Source organism: Bufo bufo, chromosome 5, assembly GCF_905171765.1.
Source record: "Bufo bufo chromosome 5, aBufBuf1.1, whole genome shotgun sequence".
Classification (NCBI taxonomy): Eukaryota; Metazoa; Chordata; class Amphibia; order Anura; family Bufonidae; genus Bufo; species Bufo bufo.
Genome location: NC_053393.1, coordinates 521,414,949 through 521,432,666, shown reverse-complemented (window position 1 = coordinate 521,432,666; position 17,718 = coordinate 521,414,949). Strand labels below are relative to the sequence as shown.

At 45.3% G+C, this 17,718-nt stretch overlaps 1 protein-coding gene across 1 annotated transcript in view; it reads right to left on the bottom strand.

Annotated features, from left to right (window-relative positions):
- Positions 1-17,718, bottom strand: part of LOC121002910 (probable assembly chaperone of rpl4) — a 408,505-nt gene that overhangs the window by 383,161 nt on the left and 7,626 nt on the right. Inside the window, exons 4-7 of the mRNA XM_040434561.1 lie at positions 14,201-14,350; positions 13,395-13,492; positions 11,032-11,155; positions 2,194-2,295 (exon numbers count right to left, since the gene is read on the bottom strand). Coding sequence (XP_040290495.1) covers positions 2,194-2,295; positions 11,032-11,155; positions 13,395-13,492; positions 14,201-14,350 — 474 coding nt within the window. The remainder of the gene's footprint in view (positions 1-2,193; positions 2,296-11,031; positions 11,156-13,394; positions 13,493-14,200; positions 14,351-17,718) is intronic.

Genomic DNA, 17,718 nt, shown 5'->3' with positions numbered 1-17,718 from the left:
CGATCCCATTCAGTTCAGCGGCTGCGCTGTTCCACATTGGATGGAGGTCATGGCCAAGACGGTCAAATTGGCTGTTGCTCAGCCTCCCTGCAAACTGATACTAGAGGGAGTCTGCCACCTCCAAAATCAGTTTTACAGTAGGCATACCATCATGTAAGGTAGGTGCCCCAAAATATAATCCTGGGAAAATCCCATCCTCTCATCCCGAGAAATGCTGCTTTTTAGGCTACTTTCACACCAGCATTTTTACTGGATCCGGCAGGGCTCAAAAAAGCTTCCGTTACTGATAACACAACCGTCTGCATCCGTTATGAACAGATCCGGTTGTATTATCTTTAACATGGCCAAGACGGATCCGTCATGAAGTCCATTGAAAGTCAAAGGGGGACAAATCCCTTTTCTATTGTGGCAGAGAAAACGGATGCGTCCCCATTGACTTGCATCGGGGGTCATGCCGGATCCGTCTTGCTCCGCATCCCAGGACAGAAAGCAAAGTACAACATGTTGCGGTTTGCTCTCCGGTATAGGAACGCAACTAAACCGGGTTTTTTTCGGGTATTAAGCCCCTATGACGGCTCTCAATACCGGAAAACTAAAACGCTAGTGTGAAAGTAGCCTTAGTTTCATGCAAAGGCATACGCAAGTTTTTTGGGTGCACCGTGGGCAGAGCCTCTCTGTCTGGTGCACCCCCTGCATCATCGCTACCGGCTCCGAAATCTCAGGGGGAGGCTCTGGGTGGTGCAGCAAACCGGGGGCGGCCCCGTCCATGGTGGCTGTGCTGAGCATAGTCGCTTTGTCTCACTGTCCGAATGGCCAGTCCTCCCAGTAAAACATGAAAGACACAAGGTCACGTCTTGTCAAAATCACAACTGTTCTCATTCTAGATCATTAAAGAGGGTTGTCCCATGAAAAATAGTCCCTTTTTTTCAAGCCAGCAAATGGATCTGAGTAATTTTGTGATTGCATGTACTAAAAATTTGGTATAGCCACTTAGTTTTTCAAAAAAATCCACCTGTATAGCACCATCTAGTGTTTGTTCTTTTACTAATTTCTCTGACCACCTCACTGAGGTGGTCGCACCTGCTCACTTCCATCCTTCCACTGCTCCCAGCCAGATCTACGGTTAGAAGTTGTGTGCAGGAAGGACACAGACTATGTTTAGTAAAGATTTGTTTTCTTCATGAAAAAAAATAACTCCTGGAGCATCTTTTCTTAGAACTTGGTGATGGTACTCTGTTATTACTCCCAGAAATGTATGAATAAACTGACAACTGGGCGTTTCCATCACACTTGTCCAAGGGGTGTGTCCCTACACACTTGGACACAGTGTCCGATCAATGCTGACAGGAACGACACAACATCGTGATCTAAGAAAACATGATCCCGAGAATGATTACTTTATAGGGTGTGAGGCAGTGACAGGCCTCATATACGAAGGAAGGTCTGTGTCTCCGAGAATGATGCCGGAAACCTATTAAGGAGATGCATATCGTGGTTTACTGTGGTTTACCTTAGACGTGCCACCAAGGTACCCGGCCTTGGTGGAGTGGAAGCCAGTAGCTAGAGTGTCCACCAAGATAGAGAGTGGACGCTGTTGCTACCTAGTATAGCTGGTATCAGCTAATCCGGGACTTGCTTTTACTGGGAATAAGCAAAGAGCTGGGTGGGTGCTTATTCCCCAGGATCCACTCCGGGTTTTATACGTGGCTCATGTCCACGGATGTGTTTAAAAAGTCAGCAGCATGAAGCAGGGGTGTCTGCTAGATCACCAAGTGCAAGGCACGTGTGGACGGATCTAAAGGAGACCCGAGCCTGCATGACTTATTCCGGTTATGTTATGGACTGACTGCCTTCCGGTTTCACTGAAATGCAAGTTGGCTGGAACAATTATTAAACCGTATTGAAGTGACTTTTTTTGTGTCCCTGCCTTTCTTCAACACTGGTCGTAGGAGCCCACGTCAATACAAGGGGAACAAAAACGTTTGGTGACAGGTTCACTTTAAGCGGGGAGTTAACATTGGCCGTGGTCGCTGGACCACAGCGTAGTACCAGCGCAGGGACATCAGCAGCCACCTTTGGATAGGAACATCGGGGCTGCTGCCGACGTGGGACATCCCCAAGTGGAACAATCTGCTGGAGAGTGATCGAGTACATAGAATAAGACCTGTAACTACAATATACATAAAGTCTTACCTCCACCAAGTCATCCTCATCGGGCTCCTGGACTGGCGCCTCACTTTTCTGCAAACTTGGAAGCCATGATGCCAGGCTCTTCATTAGATATTCCTTGCCCTCCTACAAATACAACCAAAAAGTTCATACATTTTTTATTTTTGTTTGCAAGAAAAAATTGCTGAAAATGTAACAAAAATGTATTTTTTTTTTATTCTTTTTATGCCGTCCACGAACAAAGGAATCATGCCACAAAAAAGTTTACATACAAGTAACAGTGGCCCTGTTTATACTCCCTCTCAAAGTCCACCTAATGAAGTCGCTGTATTTGGAGGTCCTCCTGCGGTCACCGTTATGGGGATCCTGCGGTAGACACTGTATTTCGGGTCATTTTTAGGTCACGGTTATGGGGATCCTGTAGACAGGCAATGTATTTGTGGTCTTTTGCAGTCACCATTATGAGGATCCTGTGGAAGGCACTGCATGAGGGTCCTCTTGCTGTGACTGTTATGGGGATCCCATGGCAGGCACTGTATTTGAGGGTCCTTTTGCTGTCATTGTTATGGGGAACCTGTGGCATGTACTCTATCTTGGGTCCTGTTAGTGTCACTGTTATGGGATCCTGCAGCAGGCACTGTATTAGGTGTCCTCTGCTGTCACTATTATGGGGTCCTGTGGCAGGCACTGTATTTTAGGTCCATTTGCTACCACTATAATGGGGGTCCTGTGTCAAGCACTGTATTTGGTGTCCTCTGCTATCACTGTTATGGAGAGCTTCAAACAGACACTGCATTTGGGGGTCTTCTTGCAGTCAATGTTTTTGGGATCCCGTGGCAAGCATTGTATTTGGGGTACTCTATCTCCATTATGGAGATCCTGTGGCAGGCATTGTATTTTGGTGGTTCTCTTGCTATTACTGTTATGGGGATCCTGTGTCAGTTACTGTATTTGGGGATCTTTTTTCCATCAATGTTATGGGGATTCTGCGGCAGGCGCTGTATATGGCAGTTGTTTTTGTGTCACTGTTATGGGGATTCTGTGTCAGGCACTGTACTTGGGGGTCTTTGTCACTGTTATAGGGATTCTGTCAACACTGTACTTGGGGGTCTTTATTTGTCACTGTTATGGGGATTCTGTGTCAGACACTGTACTTGGGGGGGGTCTTTATTTGTCACTGTTATAGGGATTCTGTCAGGCACTGTACTTGGGGGTCTTTATCTGTCACTATTTTGGGGATTCTGTGTCAGGCACTGTACTTGGGGGTCTTTGTCACTGTTATAGGGATTCTGTCAACACTGTACTTGGGGGTCTTTATTTGTCACTGTTATGGGGATTCTGTGTCAGACACTGTACTTGGGGGGGGTCTTTATTTGTCACTGTTATAGGGATTCTGTCAGGCACTGTACTTGGGGGTCTTTATCTGTCACTATTTTGGGGATTCTGTGTCAGGCACTGTACTTGGGGGTCTTTGTCACTGTTATAGGGATCCTGTGTCAGGCACTGTACTTGGGGGTCTTTGTCACTGTTATAGGGATCCTGTGTCAGGCACTGTACTTGGGGGTCTTTGTCACTGTTATAGGGATCCTGTGTCAGGCACTGTACTTGGGGGTCTTTGTCACTGTTATGGGGATTCTGTGTCAGGCACTGTACTTGGGGGTCTTTGTCACTGTTATAGGGATCCTGTGTCAGGCACTGTACTTGGGGGTCTTTGTCACTGTTATGGGGATTCTGTGTCAGGCACTGTACTTGGGGGTCTTTGTCACTGTTATAGGGATCCTGTGTCAGGCACTGTACTTGGGGGTCTTTGTCACTGTTATGGGGATTCTGTGTCAGGCACTGTACTTGGGGGTCTTTGTCACTGTTATAGGGATTCTGTGTCAGGCACTTTACTTGGGGGTCTTTGTCACTGTTATAGGGATTCTGTGTCAGGCACTGTACTTGGGGGTCTTTGTCACTGTTATGCGGATTCTGTGTCAGGCACTGTACTTGGGGGTCTTTATTTGTCACTGTTATGGGAATCCTGCACTTTCGAGGGTTTGCCACCCCTGCCCTGTACATTATATATGTAAGACATCTTCATACAGGGTAGTGCCGCTCAGTTACACGGCCGATTAGTCACTGGGCCAACAAACATCAGGGGACGTCGCCCGGTGGTTTATGAAGCCTCTTTAGCCCATACTCAACAATAGCGGCGTATCAGCATAAACCTAAACATATCGCTCGCCACCGGCCTCAGATCCTGCGAGGCGCACTCCAGTCATCTCAGAAGCTTTGGCTTTATCGGGCTGTATAATGTATGAGGTGATTAATGGCATCAGACATTTACACTTGCTAAAACCGCAGTTCCATGCAATAAATACAGAATAATAAATAAAGCGGCCTCGTAAAGCAGCCTCCACACCCCCACACATAAAACCCTGATATACTGGCCTAATAAAACACATACATTTGACTTTCACACGCTGTCAGTCCGATAACTGCATTGGCCTAATCATACGATTTTTTTGTGTTAACCCCTTCCTGTCCAGATGTATTTCAAGTAGGAAAAGTATTTCCGTTTCATCCGAACGCGATGAATTTTTATTTAAAGCTATATACTAGACAAAAACTGGTGCATGTAGCGTTTTTTTGTCCAACTGAAACCCGGCACTCATGCTGGAAAAAGGACAGATCGCATTTTAGTCAATGGGGTCCGGCGGTGAATGGCAGTATCCGGCCAGGCCGGATCAGGTGAACTCCGATGTGGAGCTGGCCTTAAAGTTTTGCGCAAGCTCTGCTCCGGCTTTTGAAAAGGACATAACAGACATTACAGTTCAGCCCAAGCAGAGCTCCGGCAGCAGGGTCAGCCCTTCTATCTTGGGATCTGTAGCGGCTAGAGATATGGGCCTGGTCTCGACAGTCTAAGCTTTACAATACAGCATTCAGCATGTTCTCTATTTCAGGAGACATATCGGTTAGAAATCAAGTCGGGAAGGGTAGCAGCGCTAAGTAAAAGCAGGTTTCAGCTGATTTCTAATAGTAGCTATATCTCCTGATGTAGTGGAACGAAGGCAGATATTCTTGTTTTAAAGCTTGGATTGTCAGCTTTCAAAGAATATATCAGAGGGTGCTACCCAGTCCAAGATATGAAGAGTTAAAGCAGCAGGAGGGGGGCAGTGTGAGAGCCGACAGGCTGCAGGGAGAAGATTAAAAAAATAATAAAAAATTGGCAATATCATAATCGTAGTGCCCCACAGAATAAAATTATGTTATTTATACTACACAAAAGAACGCTGTAAACATAACACAAAATAATGCTAAATTGCAGGGTTTTTTTTAAACTGAACAAAAAAAAACAATATAGAGAAAAATGTTACTGGTCCCTAAGGTTAAAATGAGCCATGTCACTAAGGGGTTAAAAAAAATGTAAAATCTACCGTTAGAAAAAAAAAGTGACATTTTTGGGCGGAGTATGTGGTTTTTCTGTGTGAATTCTCGTGTGGAAAACTTCTGCGTAGTATAGTACCAGCAAAGTGTATGAGATTACACGACTCTCATGTACACACTTTGCAGATTTTTTTCCATGCAGCAATCGACCTGTATTACGGTTTTTAAATTTATTAGCATGTCAATTACGTTTGCGGTTTTTGTGAACGATGCCTAATGCTTATGTCATTTAATATGCTTCATGCTGATGGGATAGGAGTATATTGTCACGCTTCGGTGTGGGAGGGAAACACCACCACGAGCACAGGAGGGAAGAGGGAAACAGGGAATCAGGCCTGAGAACTAGGGAAGGAAGATGGACACCTCCTAGTGAAAACCCTAACCAAAATCCTGACTGACTACCAGTATGAACAGTCCCCAAAGGTAGGCGAGTTCTGTGGGGATTCGCTCTGGTAGAAAGGATTAGCGGGTGCAGCACAGAGGCAAAGTACAAGTTCTTGGTTCAAAACATCAGTGTTTATTCACATGTGAAAGCAAAACAAAAACGCAAGTTGCTTGGTGATCGTTCACACACATGAAAAGTTCATATACAAAACAGTCACCATTTCTCCTGGGTGTTACTTCACACCCTGTTGGAACTTCTGCCTTAAGTCCACAGGCAGGCGTTAGGAGGCCTGTTCGCCCTCACAGGGGTCTGAGCCCTCCAGCCCGGCTCAAGCCACAGATCCAAACACAGCCCTCAGATCAGAGCACACAGACCTCCTGAGCTCCACTGTCAGACGGAAGTAATCCTCTCCACCTGGCAGTGCTGGCTGTTTTTTATGCCTGGCAAAACCCGGCCTGGAACATGGGGAGTAGTCACCCACCCAGCACTTTGACTACTCCCACTAAGAGCCGTCCCGGATCAGCTATTACAGCCATACTAAGTATCAAGGTGTCAAACAGCAACTGCTGCTGACACATAAAAACAGTCTCTTACTCCGCCGAGGCCAGGAACCTCGGTGACACGAACCTATCATCCACGATGATTCCTTGTACCTTCTTACAGTTCATACGCAGGAACACCTAGAGTCCTATCTAGCCCTATAGGACCCTGGTACTAATGGCAGGGACGAGACTACCTGTTCCTCCAAAAGGAAGGACGAACAGGAGTCTCCTTCAGGCCTAATACAAACAATAGGGAAATGCAACACACAGAACCCAAACAAAATACAAAAGAGAAAGGAAAGACTTAAACTTAAAAAAGGAGCAATGGAAGCACCAGGAACTCAGCCGAGATCCAACCACAGTCTATCCAAAGGTTCACAGAAGCTTCAAACCGCACAGCATTGTGGGAGAAGCAACTATAAATAGAGAAGGTTAAATGACCCTAATAGCCACACCTGGGGAAAGAAGGTGAGACAAGCACCAGAAACAACACAGACGTCATTTGATCCAAACGGAAAACATGTCAGATCAAACCATGTGCTACCAGTCTCACCGATCTCCTGCCACCTGTACGGTCTAAACAGAGCCTCAAACTGTGGCTACTTCCTTCTTCCATGCTTAACACTGCAGCTGTGGTTGTTCCCAAAGGCTAATGTATATCACTATAAAACCACCACAGGTAAGTCTAGTCTAAAATACGGGAAGTTGATACAAAACGTAGACCTGACGAATAAATTCAGCGTCATTTACAAGCTGGATGTCAGCGGGGTATCTCGGGGGATATCATGATGGAATTACCCTTCTAGCAACTAAACTTAAAGAATTGCAGCAGTAGTTAGCAGGTGGCCAAATAATGCAATGCAATATGTTCCTAGATGGCTAGGAAAGAGTTAAGGAGATGCTAGGCTCCTTACAGTGACAGATTAGTAGTTGCACTAATAGACTGCCTCCATTAGGCAGACAAGATGAATTCTTGCAGGTGCGGCATCGCTTTTTGATTGCCGAAATAATTGTATTAGTAAAAGGAGAATGTCTGACGTGAATGCCAACGAACGCCGCGAAAAACATCCGCCCTACTGCAGTGCTGGCAAACCGCATGACAGCAGCGCCACCTACTGGAGAAAACACAACGATGCTGCAGGCACTACGCCTGCAAACTGGAAGATTACTATGAATCTTATAGAATTAATCTGAAGGGAGAGACTTCTGGGACCCCTCAGGGCCCGGCTCCTGCCTCTTTGAAAATTCTATATCTCATAGGTACCTGGATATAGGTTAAAAAAAGTAGAATGAGAATATTCGGGGGCATTAGGGTGAAAGGTTAAAGAGCTGCACAAAGATAATAATTTATAGTTAAATTCGGCTTATAAATATAGACATTTATTGTTTTTACACAGATTATAAAATGATCTTCTATCCACAGATATTGCAGGAATAATGTTAGTATAGCGCCACCTGCTGTTTCTACTGAACAGCTTTTCTGTGTCCACTTCAGTAAATGTGCTTAGGTGGATACGTGTGCTCAGTTTTGCTCCTTCGGGTATGCGGAGGGATTCCTGGTGTGGCGAGCCTCTGCTTCTGTGAGGAGATGCTGAGCAAGTGATGAGACAAAGAGACCACCTTACTGTAAGGCTCCATTCAGACCTCAGTAGTGCATTGCGGATCCACAATACACCCGGGCTGGCACCCCCATAAAACTACCTATTCTTGTCGCGGACAAGAATAGGACATGTTCTATTTTTTCCGGAGCCGCGGACCGGAAGATCGGGGGGGGGGGGGCGCGCTCCGGAAATGCGGATGCGGAGAGCACATAGTGTGCTCTCCGCATCCATTCCGTCCCCATAGAGAATGAATGGGTCCGCACTCGTTCCGCAATTTGCGAAAAGGATGTGGACCCATTATACGGACGTGTGAATGGAGCCTAAGTCTGCTTGCTCAGAAAGCGGAGAAGACGCTGCCGCTTCAGAAGCGGAGACTCGCCACGCCAGGGATCCCACCACATACCTGAAGGAGCAGAGAAAGGGGCACGACTGAGCATGTGTGTCCTCCTAGGCACGTTTACTAAGGGGGACACAGAAAGGCTGTTCAGTAGAAACAGCAGGTGGCGATGTACTAACGTTATTTCTGCAGGGGGAGAAGAGGTTTTTTAATAGGTATAAATACAAGTCATTTTAAGAAATATGGATTGGATTTAGCCATTAGCAATAGTCTTTGTGAGACCATCCCTTTAAGGAAACATTGAGTATTCCTAATTCTATCTATCTGTCTATGAGAACAATTTAAATCGGTACAAGATAGATGGATAGATATGAGATCTAGATAGATATGAGATCTAGATAGATATGAGATAGATAGATAGATAGATAGATAGATAGATATGAGATCTAGATAGATATGAGATGGATAGATAGATAGATAGATAGGAGATAGATAGATAGATAGATAGATAGATAGATTAGGATAGATAGATAGATATGAGATAGATAGATAAATAGATAATAGATAGATAGATAGATAGATAGATAAATAGATAATAGATAGATAGATAGATAGATAGATAGATAGATAGATAGATAGATATGAGATAGATAGATAGATAGATAGATAGATAGATAGATAGATAGATAGATAGACTGTAAAATCTTCCCATCTGATCTTGTGCTGGGATTATACTGATCAGTCACAGTCTTTAGCCATCAGTGAGGTTCTCCTAATCTCGCTGGAGGTAATAAAGCATGGCATCGAGTTATTCCGAGCAGTTGGACCATGTCAATATGAGCAATGGTGAAATAGACTCGGCAATCTGCAGCTCGCCCCCTGCTCCCCCGCCTGGTAATAATTTACAGAGGTATTACATGCACAGCCGTCTGATGAGATATTTACTGCCAGGGAGATCGGATAAGTAGAGGGGCTTTGGCAGGAGATCTCGGGGAGATGAATGATGGGCACATTTACAGAGGATGAATTAATCAGCGGATATTTACAACCGGCCTCCAGTCAAGGAGGGCAGCTGTCAGTCACGGGGGCAGGATTCTCATCTTTACTGCTGCGATCTTACAGCGGGCAGAGATTTATAGGCAGATACCCTGCGCGGAGCAGTAATGTCAGAGGTGCAGTGTACAGATAACGTCACAATCCCCTCCAAGTATCTGAATCTACTGACATATTTGTACTTCTCCATAGCGAGCATGCTCATGGGTATATTGTGGGCGTACATTTGGTGTATGCATTGTGACTCTTTTGTATGTGTTCATGTGCAGAGCATGGTTTTGAACACTTCATTGCGATACTATTAATTCACACTCCTGCTGCTTCCAAATGACTGTAATATGGTTTATATACAATCAAAGCACATGCACTTGGCAGCTGAAGACGTCTGTGTTGGTCCCATGTACATATGTGCCCGCATTGCTGAGAAACATGATGTTTTATTATATGCAAATGAGCCTCTAGGAGCAACGGGGGCGTTACCATTACACCTAAAGGCTCTGCTCTCTCTGCAACTGCCGCTTCCTCTGCACTTTGATTGACAGGACCAGGCAGTGTAAACATCATCCCCTCTGGCCCTAATTCTTCTCCTAAAGTCTAATGGATTTTTTTTCACTTGTCTGGAAATATGAAAAATTAAATAAATATTATGTTTCCCACTGTCGGCCAGCAGAGGGCGCCAACATGGAAAACCGGTGAATTTAAGCAACCTGTTAACTGGTTGATCCCAAATACCGGCATGGAGAGGGTTGCAGGGAGGGAAGCTCTGATAGCCAGTGGTTTTTCACCTCTGCTGACTACTAGCACCTCGGAGTCCCCTCCACTAAGCCTCAGGTTGTGGTCTTGGTATTCCTGTCATGCAAGGTGCTCACCCCACATCACTTCTCTCCGGCCCTGCCTGTCCAAAGCAGCATCATCCTGCTTCACCTTTTTCCCTGCTCGGAGTGCTGGAGCATCCCTGCCATGGTGCCCAGCACTGACGAGCCTAACTGCCATGGTGCTGCCACTGCACGAGAGCCGATGCTACCTGCCATCTCCTCTCTGCCCGACCCCATGTGCACCGGGAGGATGCCAGTATGGCTGAACCGGAGTGGTGCACCACTAAATAAGGGCTCATTTTCTTGGATGTCATGTCATACTACAGGGGATATGTGTGGTCGGATATGATCTATCCCCCCCTTGGACTGTGTGCAGGGTATTATGAAGAGGAAGAGTAGGATAAAACCACTGCAAGATCTGACTACACACATGGTTTGTTTGTAGTCTGTAACTATGGAGACACCTTGAGCCGCACAAAAATAGGAGAAAAAGCTGCAAAAGCAAAGTTGCTTTTTTATTGTAAATGCATCGGGGGGCCATAATAAATGGTTGCAAAAGTGTACATACCCTTCAGAGATAAGCGTGCATGTGCAAATGGATATGTACAAGGGGCAGAGGAGGAATCGAGAAGACCACGTGCTAGGTTCTTTCATAGGAGAACCACAACTCCCATCATGCACACTGTCAGCTCACACTGACCTGCGGCTGCTCCATGCTGAAGAGATAGCTCGCCATCAGCTGCAGAGCTTCCGGGCTGTGTGGCTGATACTCTAAGGCTTTCGTTAGGGCTTCTTTACATTTGTCACCAGCTCCTTCTTCCATGCTGTCCAAGAAAAAAATAATAATAAGGATTTATCAATCTTAATGTCTTTATAATAATTCATATTTCACCAGGAGAAAAAAAAATAAATGGAGTCCTGAAGACCGGTCTGTACATGTTCTATCCGGGGAGCGTTTACTGCTGGGACCTCCACCGATCACAAGAACCTGGGGCCCTGTACCCCTCGGAGTGCCTCGAAATGAACAGAGCGGCAGGTCAAGCAAGCACTCTGCCGCTCCATTAAAGGGGTTATCCAATAGTAGTAATACCCCATCCCCCACAATGCCCGGGCACCTCCTATAGAGGATACTTACCCGGTCGCTGGCACCCGCGTCCTTCCGAATCTCTACATGGCCGACGCTGCTTCACGGGTGATGCTAGGGTAGCTGGTCACCGTCACAGCCTGCTATTGGCTGCTCCCCCCCATCGCCAGATGTGTTGATCTACGCAACAGAGAGATGCAGCGGCCGCCGCGCAGGAATCTGGAGGGCATTGTGGGAGGTATTTGTAGTATTGGATACTCTACGGGAGTTCCGGAGTACAGCGCTCTGCTATTTTTGGAACTTCCATAAAGATGAATGGAGTGGCAGTTTGCATGCCCGACCTGCCGTTCCATTTATTTCTCGACGCTACGAGGGGTACAGGGCCCACCTTTTCATGATCCCCCATTCGGTGGATAGGTTATAACTTAACAACCGGAATACCCCTTTAAAAGGGGTTGTCCACTCCACAGGATAGGGTATCACTCTCTAATAGGCAGGTGGTCCAACATTGTGCAACCTTGCTGATGAACTGTTCTGGAGCAGCTCTACAGAGCTTCATCCATTGTACAGTGGACGGAGCTGGTTATTATTAGCTGCAGGAACCAGCTCTGTCCACATAACTTCCGCTCATGTGCAGCCAGGCTTCCCCACTTTCATGCCTGAAACCTAGTCCCTGAAGTGGGCCCAAAAATTGCCCCCATTATAGATTGTGGCCCAAGAGTGTCAAGTTACATCGCTCCTCTCCCCTTGTCTAGGGCCAGGCATCGGCATCATCGTCATCTTGCCTGTTCCTGTAATCCCACGCATGCGCCATACACCCTAAAACTGGTGGAGCACAGTACATCTCCTGTGGAGCACAGTACATCTCCTGTGGACTTCGCTGGTGCCATGGTCATCTCAGCAGCTGGCAAACCGATTAGATCGTCTACAGTGCACGGTAACAAGATGATCTCAGCAGAGTACAAACGAAGGATATGTGCTGCACATGCGCCGATCATAGAAACAGCAGCGCATGCGCAGAATCACAAGGCCAGGCAAGGGAACGTCACAAAGACCATGAAGATGCATGGTTCTGTTAGTCAACGGGAAGGGAGGTGTGGCAAACTCAAGACATCGGAGGTGCTGAGGTGCACCGAGGGGCTAAGGCGCCTCCATGGGTGCACTGAAGCAGCAAACTGCACATAGGTTAAAACTCTTATATCTCCTCAACAGCAGAACAGATTTCCATCATACAGGTCTCATTATCATAATCTGCAGGATCAACCCGACTAAGCTAGCTTAATAGAGTTGACCCTGCTGACTGGTCCTCGTTAATGTCCATAGGGCTTGTCATCCTGAACAGTGTGTAAATCTGAACGGCACAAGAGATTTTACTGAATAATAAACCCAGCTGCTACTGCTCTACCCAAGTGTCAGTCTTTACTGTAATCCTGGCATTCCACTCACAGAACAGGACGTTCCTGAAGAATGGAACTCTAGCTAAGGGCCAAATAGAAGAACACTATGGCAGTGTACTGAACTGTGAAAGGAGATTGCAATGTATGGGACTCTGGACTATAGGATTATACCCGAAGTATATGGCGGTAGACAACAGAACATTCAGAGGTCACTGTATATGGTCAGGTTTTTGTTTCCCCCCCCTCTTGATATCACTATGGCAAAGCCCAAGCAAAAGAAAAAGTAAAAGTGGGGGCTTAGAAATACATATGAAAGAAATGCCAAGTCTCAACCACGCGCCAGTTCAAAGAGGCGCAAAGCGCCAGACGGTCTCGCTCATATCACGCCTGCATTTTTTAGCACCACGGACAAGGTCGTGCCTCCTCGGCATCAAGGCGGCACTGAGCTTTCCACAGGAGGTATAATTTAAAGGCTTCTACTTTACCCAAGTGAAAATTACAGAAAACTAAAAGGAAAATATGTGATTTTCATGTCTTGCACTTCAACAGGGTATAAAAGAAGGGAAAAAAAATGTAATTTACCAAAGATCAGTGAGATGAATCTCAGCGACGGAGCAGAAAGCTGTTGAGATGTCCTTTGTAGTCACCTCCATTTCATCAGAAAAGTTAGCCGCCCCTGACTGCGGAGAGATGAAATGATCAGACGGCACAATAAACTCAATCCTGTCCTGATGAGATACCGGGGAGTAAAGAGCGGCTCGTGTACATGGAGGCCGGCGGAGGGATGGACAGATAGCGAGGCCGGCGGAGGGATGGACAGATAGCGAGGCCGGCGGAGGGATGGACAGATAGCCAGACAGAGGGAGAGACAATAATAGGTGAACGAAAAAGACACTAAGAGAAACAGACAATGAAATAGATAGATAGATAGATAGATATAGATAATAGATAGATAGATAGATAGATATAGATAATAGATAGATAATAGATAGGAGATAATAGATAGATAGATAGATAGATAGAAGATAGATATAGATAAGAGATAATAGATAATAGATAGATAGATATAGACAATAGATAGATAAATATAGATAATAGATATAGATAATAGATAGATATAAATAATAGATAGTCCGTGAATGTTTCCAGTAAGAAGCTTAGAAGTCCCATTTCTCTTAGATGCTAGAACTAGGAGGGATCTGTGAAGGGCAGGAACATGAGTTGAGGATGTGAGGAAGATGATGGACGGCTGCTACAGGTCAGCCGGGTAGAGAATATGTGATGAGATCAGGGTAAAGCCTCCATGATCTGCACGGATCGGTTTCCTGTAGAAGGAGGAGGATTGCAGAGGTCTGCGCAGTGCACATGAAGCAGCCATCAGCTCTTACCACTTGGGGTTGACTTTGGTAAGCGCGGATCATAACTTCTATTCCCTTCTGAAAGTACTGTAAGGCTTCCTCCTTGCAGTGGATCTGCCCAAGGCACATGTATTTGGCGTGTCCCTTGTCAGGACTAAGTTCTACAGCCTTTAAAAGGACCTGCTGAGGAGTTAAGGCAAGTGAACAAATGTACAGTACAGGGGTCCCTCACAGGACAATGGCCTTAGGGTACAAAAAAAACAAAAAAAAAAGCATAGTGTACGGTATAACCGAAGTGCAAAAACTGACTGGTTGACTAGTAATGACTCAGTCAGGTCTAGTACAGAGCGGGTCTGTACCCGTGCTACATGCGCTGTGCCCGTTCTGTACCCGTGCTACATGCGCTGTGCCCGTTCTGTACCCGTGATACATGCGCTGTGCCCGTTCTGTACCCGTGCTACATGCGCTGTGCCCGTTCTGTACCCGTGCTACATGCGCTGTGCCCGTTCTGTACCCGTGCTACATGCGCTGTGCCCGTTCTGTACCCGTGATACATGCGCTGTACCTGTTCTGTACCCGTGATACATGCGCTGTACCGCTCTGTACCTGTGCTATATTTACTGGAATGCTCTCTACCTTTGAAACATGCACTACACAAACCCTATCAGTACAACATGCACTGTACAATTTTCTAACTGTGCTACACGTACTGTATAATACACAAATGAGAAATAACATACACAGTACTATAATTAATTATGTATCCTTTATTGATTAAGCAAATAATACATTTAAATATCAGTAGCAGCAGAAATTATGCAATAACAGAACAGGGGAAGCGAGATGCGTTGGGGTCTGAACTACTTTGGTCTATACCGACACACTGTACTACGCTTTCCCTTGTATATCATGAATCATCCATTTATTGTTTGCACTGGACACTTTATTTCTTTGTATGATACAGGGTGGATCTAATGTGCGGTTGGAAGTTTATTATGTGCAACTGCCGTAGGGAAGCGATATTGTTACATTTCCTGTGTAGTTCTGTTATTACATTATTTCTGCTGCTACTGATATTTTAATTTATTATTTGTTTAATCAATAAAGGAAAAAGTATTAATGAAATATAGTACTGTATATGTAATTTCTTATTGGTGTGGTAGATTTGCTCTGATATACACAGTTTGGACTCTGATGGAGCCATTTTGTATATTGGTGTAAATGTACTGTATACTGCAACGTTCTCTAATCGTTCTACATACACTGTACTGCCCTCTAGATGTGCACTGTACGCCCTCTACCTGCTCTACATATACTACACTACTACTACCTGCTCTACATACACTGTACTGCTCTCTATATGTGCACTGTACGCCCTCTACCTGCTCTACATATACTACACTACTACTACCTGCTCTACATACACTGTACTGCTCTCTATATGTGCACTGTACGCCCTCTACCTGCTCTACATATACTACACTACTACTACCTGCTCTACATACACTGTACTGCTCTCTACCTGCGCTACATGTACTACACTACTACTACCTGCTCTACATACACTGTACTGCCCTCTAGATGTGCACTGTACGCCCTCTACCTGCTCTCCGTATACTACACTACTACTACCTGCTCTACATACACTACACTACTACTACCTGCTCTACATACACTACACTACTACTACCTGCGCTACATACACTACACTGATCTCTATATGTGCACTGTACGCCCTCTACCTGTGCTCCGTATACTACACCCTGCTCTACATACACTACACTACTACTACCTGCGCTCCGTATACTACACTACTACTACCTGCTCTACATACACTACACTACTACTACCTGCTCTACATACACTACACTACTACTACCTGCTCTACATACACTACACTACTACTACCTGCTCTACATACACTACTCTACTACTACCTGCTCTACATACACTACACTACTACTACCTGCTCTACATACACTACACTACTACTACCTGCTCTACATACACTACACTACTACTACCTGCTCTACATACACTACACTACTACTACCTGCTCTACATACACTACACTACTACTACCTGCTCTACATACACTACACTACTACTACCTGCTCTACATACACTACACTACTACTACCTGCTCTACATACACTACACTACTACTACCTGCTCTACATACACTACACTACTACTACCTGCTCTACATACACTACACTACTACTACCTGCTCTACATACACTACACTACTACTACCTGCTCTACATACACTACACTACTACTACCTGCTCTACATACACTACACTACTACTACCTGCTCTACATATACTACACTACTACTACCTGCTCTACATACACTACACTACTACTACCTGCTCTACATACACTACACTACTACTACCTGCTCTACATACACTACACTACTACTACCTGCGCTCCGTATACTACACTACTACTACCTGCTCTACATACACTACACTACTACTACCTGCTCTACATACACTACACTACTACTACCTGCGCTCCGTATACTACACTACTACTACCTGCTCTACATACACTACACTACTACTACCTGCTCTACATACACTACACTACTACTACCTGCTCTACATACACTACACTACTACTACCTGCGCTCCGTATACTACACTACTACTACCTGCTCTACATACACTACTACTACCTGCTCTACATACACTACACTACTACTACCTGCGCTCCGTATACTACACTACTACTACCTGTTCTACATACACTACACTACTACTACCTGTTCTACATACACTACACTGATCTCTATATATGCACTGTATACCCTCTACCTGCTCTAGATGTACTATACTGCTATCTACCTGCACTATGCCAACCAGGTTCAATGTTAGTTTTACTGTACACCATCATCCATCTATCTGGTCTGAATTGTTATCTATTATAACTTGCTTCATTTGTGTTATTTCTGGGCTTATTTTCCTTTTTATAGCCTCAAGGTACAATGGTAGTTTGGGATCAAATTAAAATTGTAAAAAGTGAAATGGAGAGATGGAAGGATAGAAGGGAGGAAGGATACAAAAAAGCGAGAGAGAGAGAGAGAGAGAGAGAGAGAGAGGGAGAGATGGAAGGATAGAAGGGAGGAAGGATACAAAAAAGCGAGAGAGAGAGAGAGAGAGAGAGAGAGAGAGAGAGAGAGAGAGAGAGAGAGAGAGAGAGAGAGAGAGAGAGAGAGAGAGAGAGAGAGAGAAGCAAAGGAGGAAGGGTGAGAGAGAGAAAAAAAAAAAAAAAAGAGAGGGCGATTGAGAGCGCGAGAGAGACAGACAAAGGAGAAAAGGGAAAAGAAAGAAAGAACATTAGAGAGGGAAGGAAGGGAGGCAGGAATTAAGGAAGAAAATAAAAACCCGGCTAACAGCGGCAGCAGGAGATGGGATAGCGCATTACTACAGAGTGCACCGCGCATGTGCGAGACTTGGGGAATCGCGGCGTGGTTACCTTGACTTCAAGCTGACCGGCAAGATAGCGCTGATGGAGAAAAAAACGGTGTTTTTTGAACT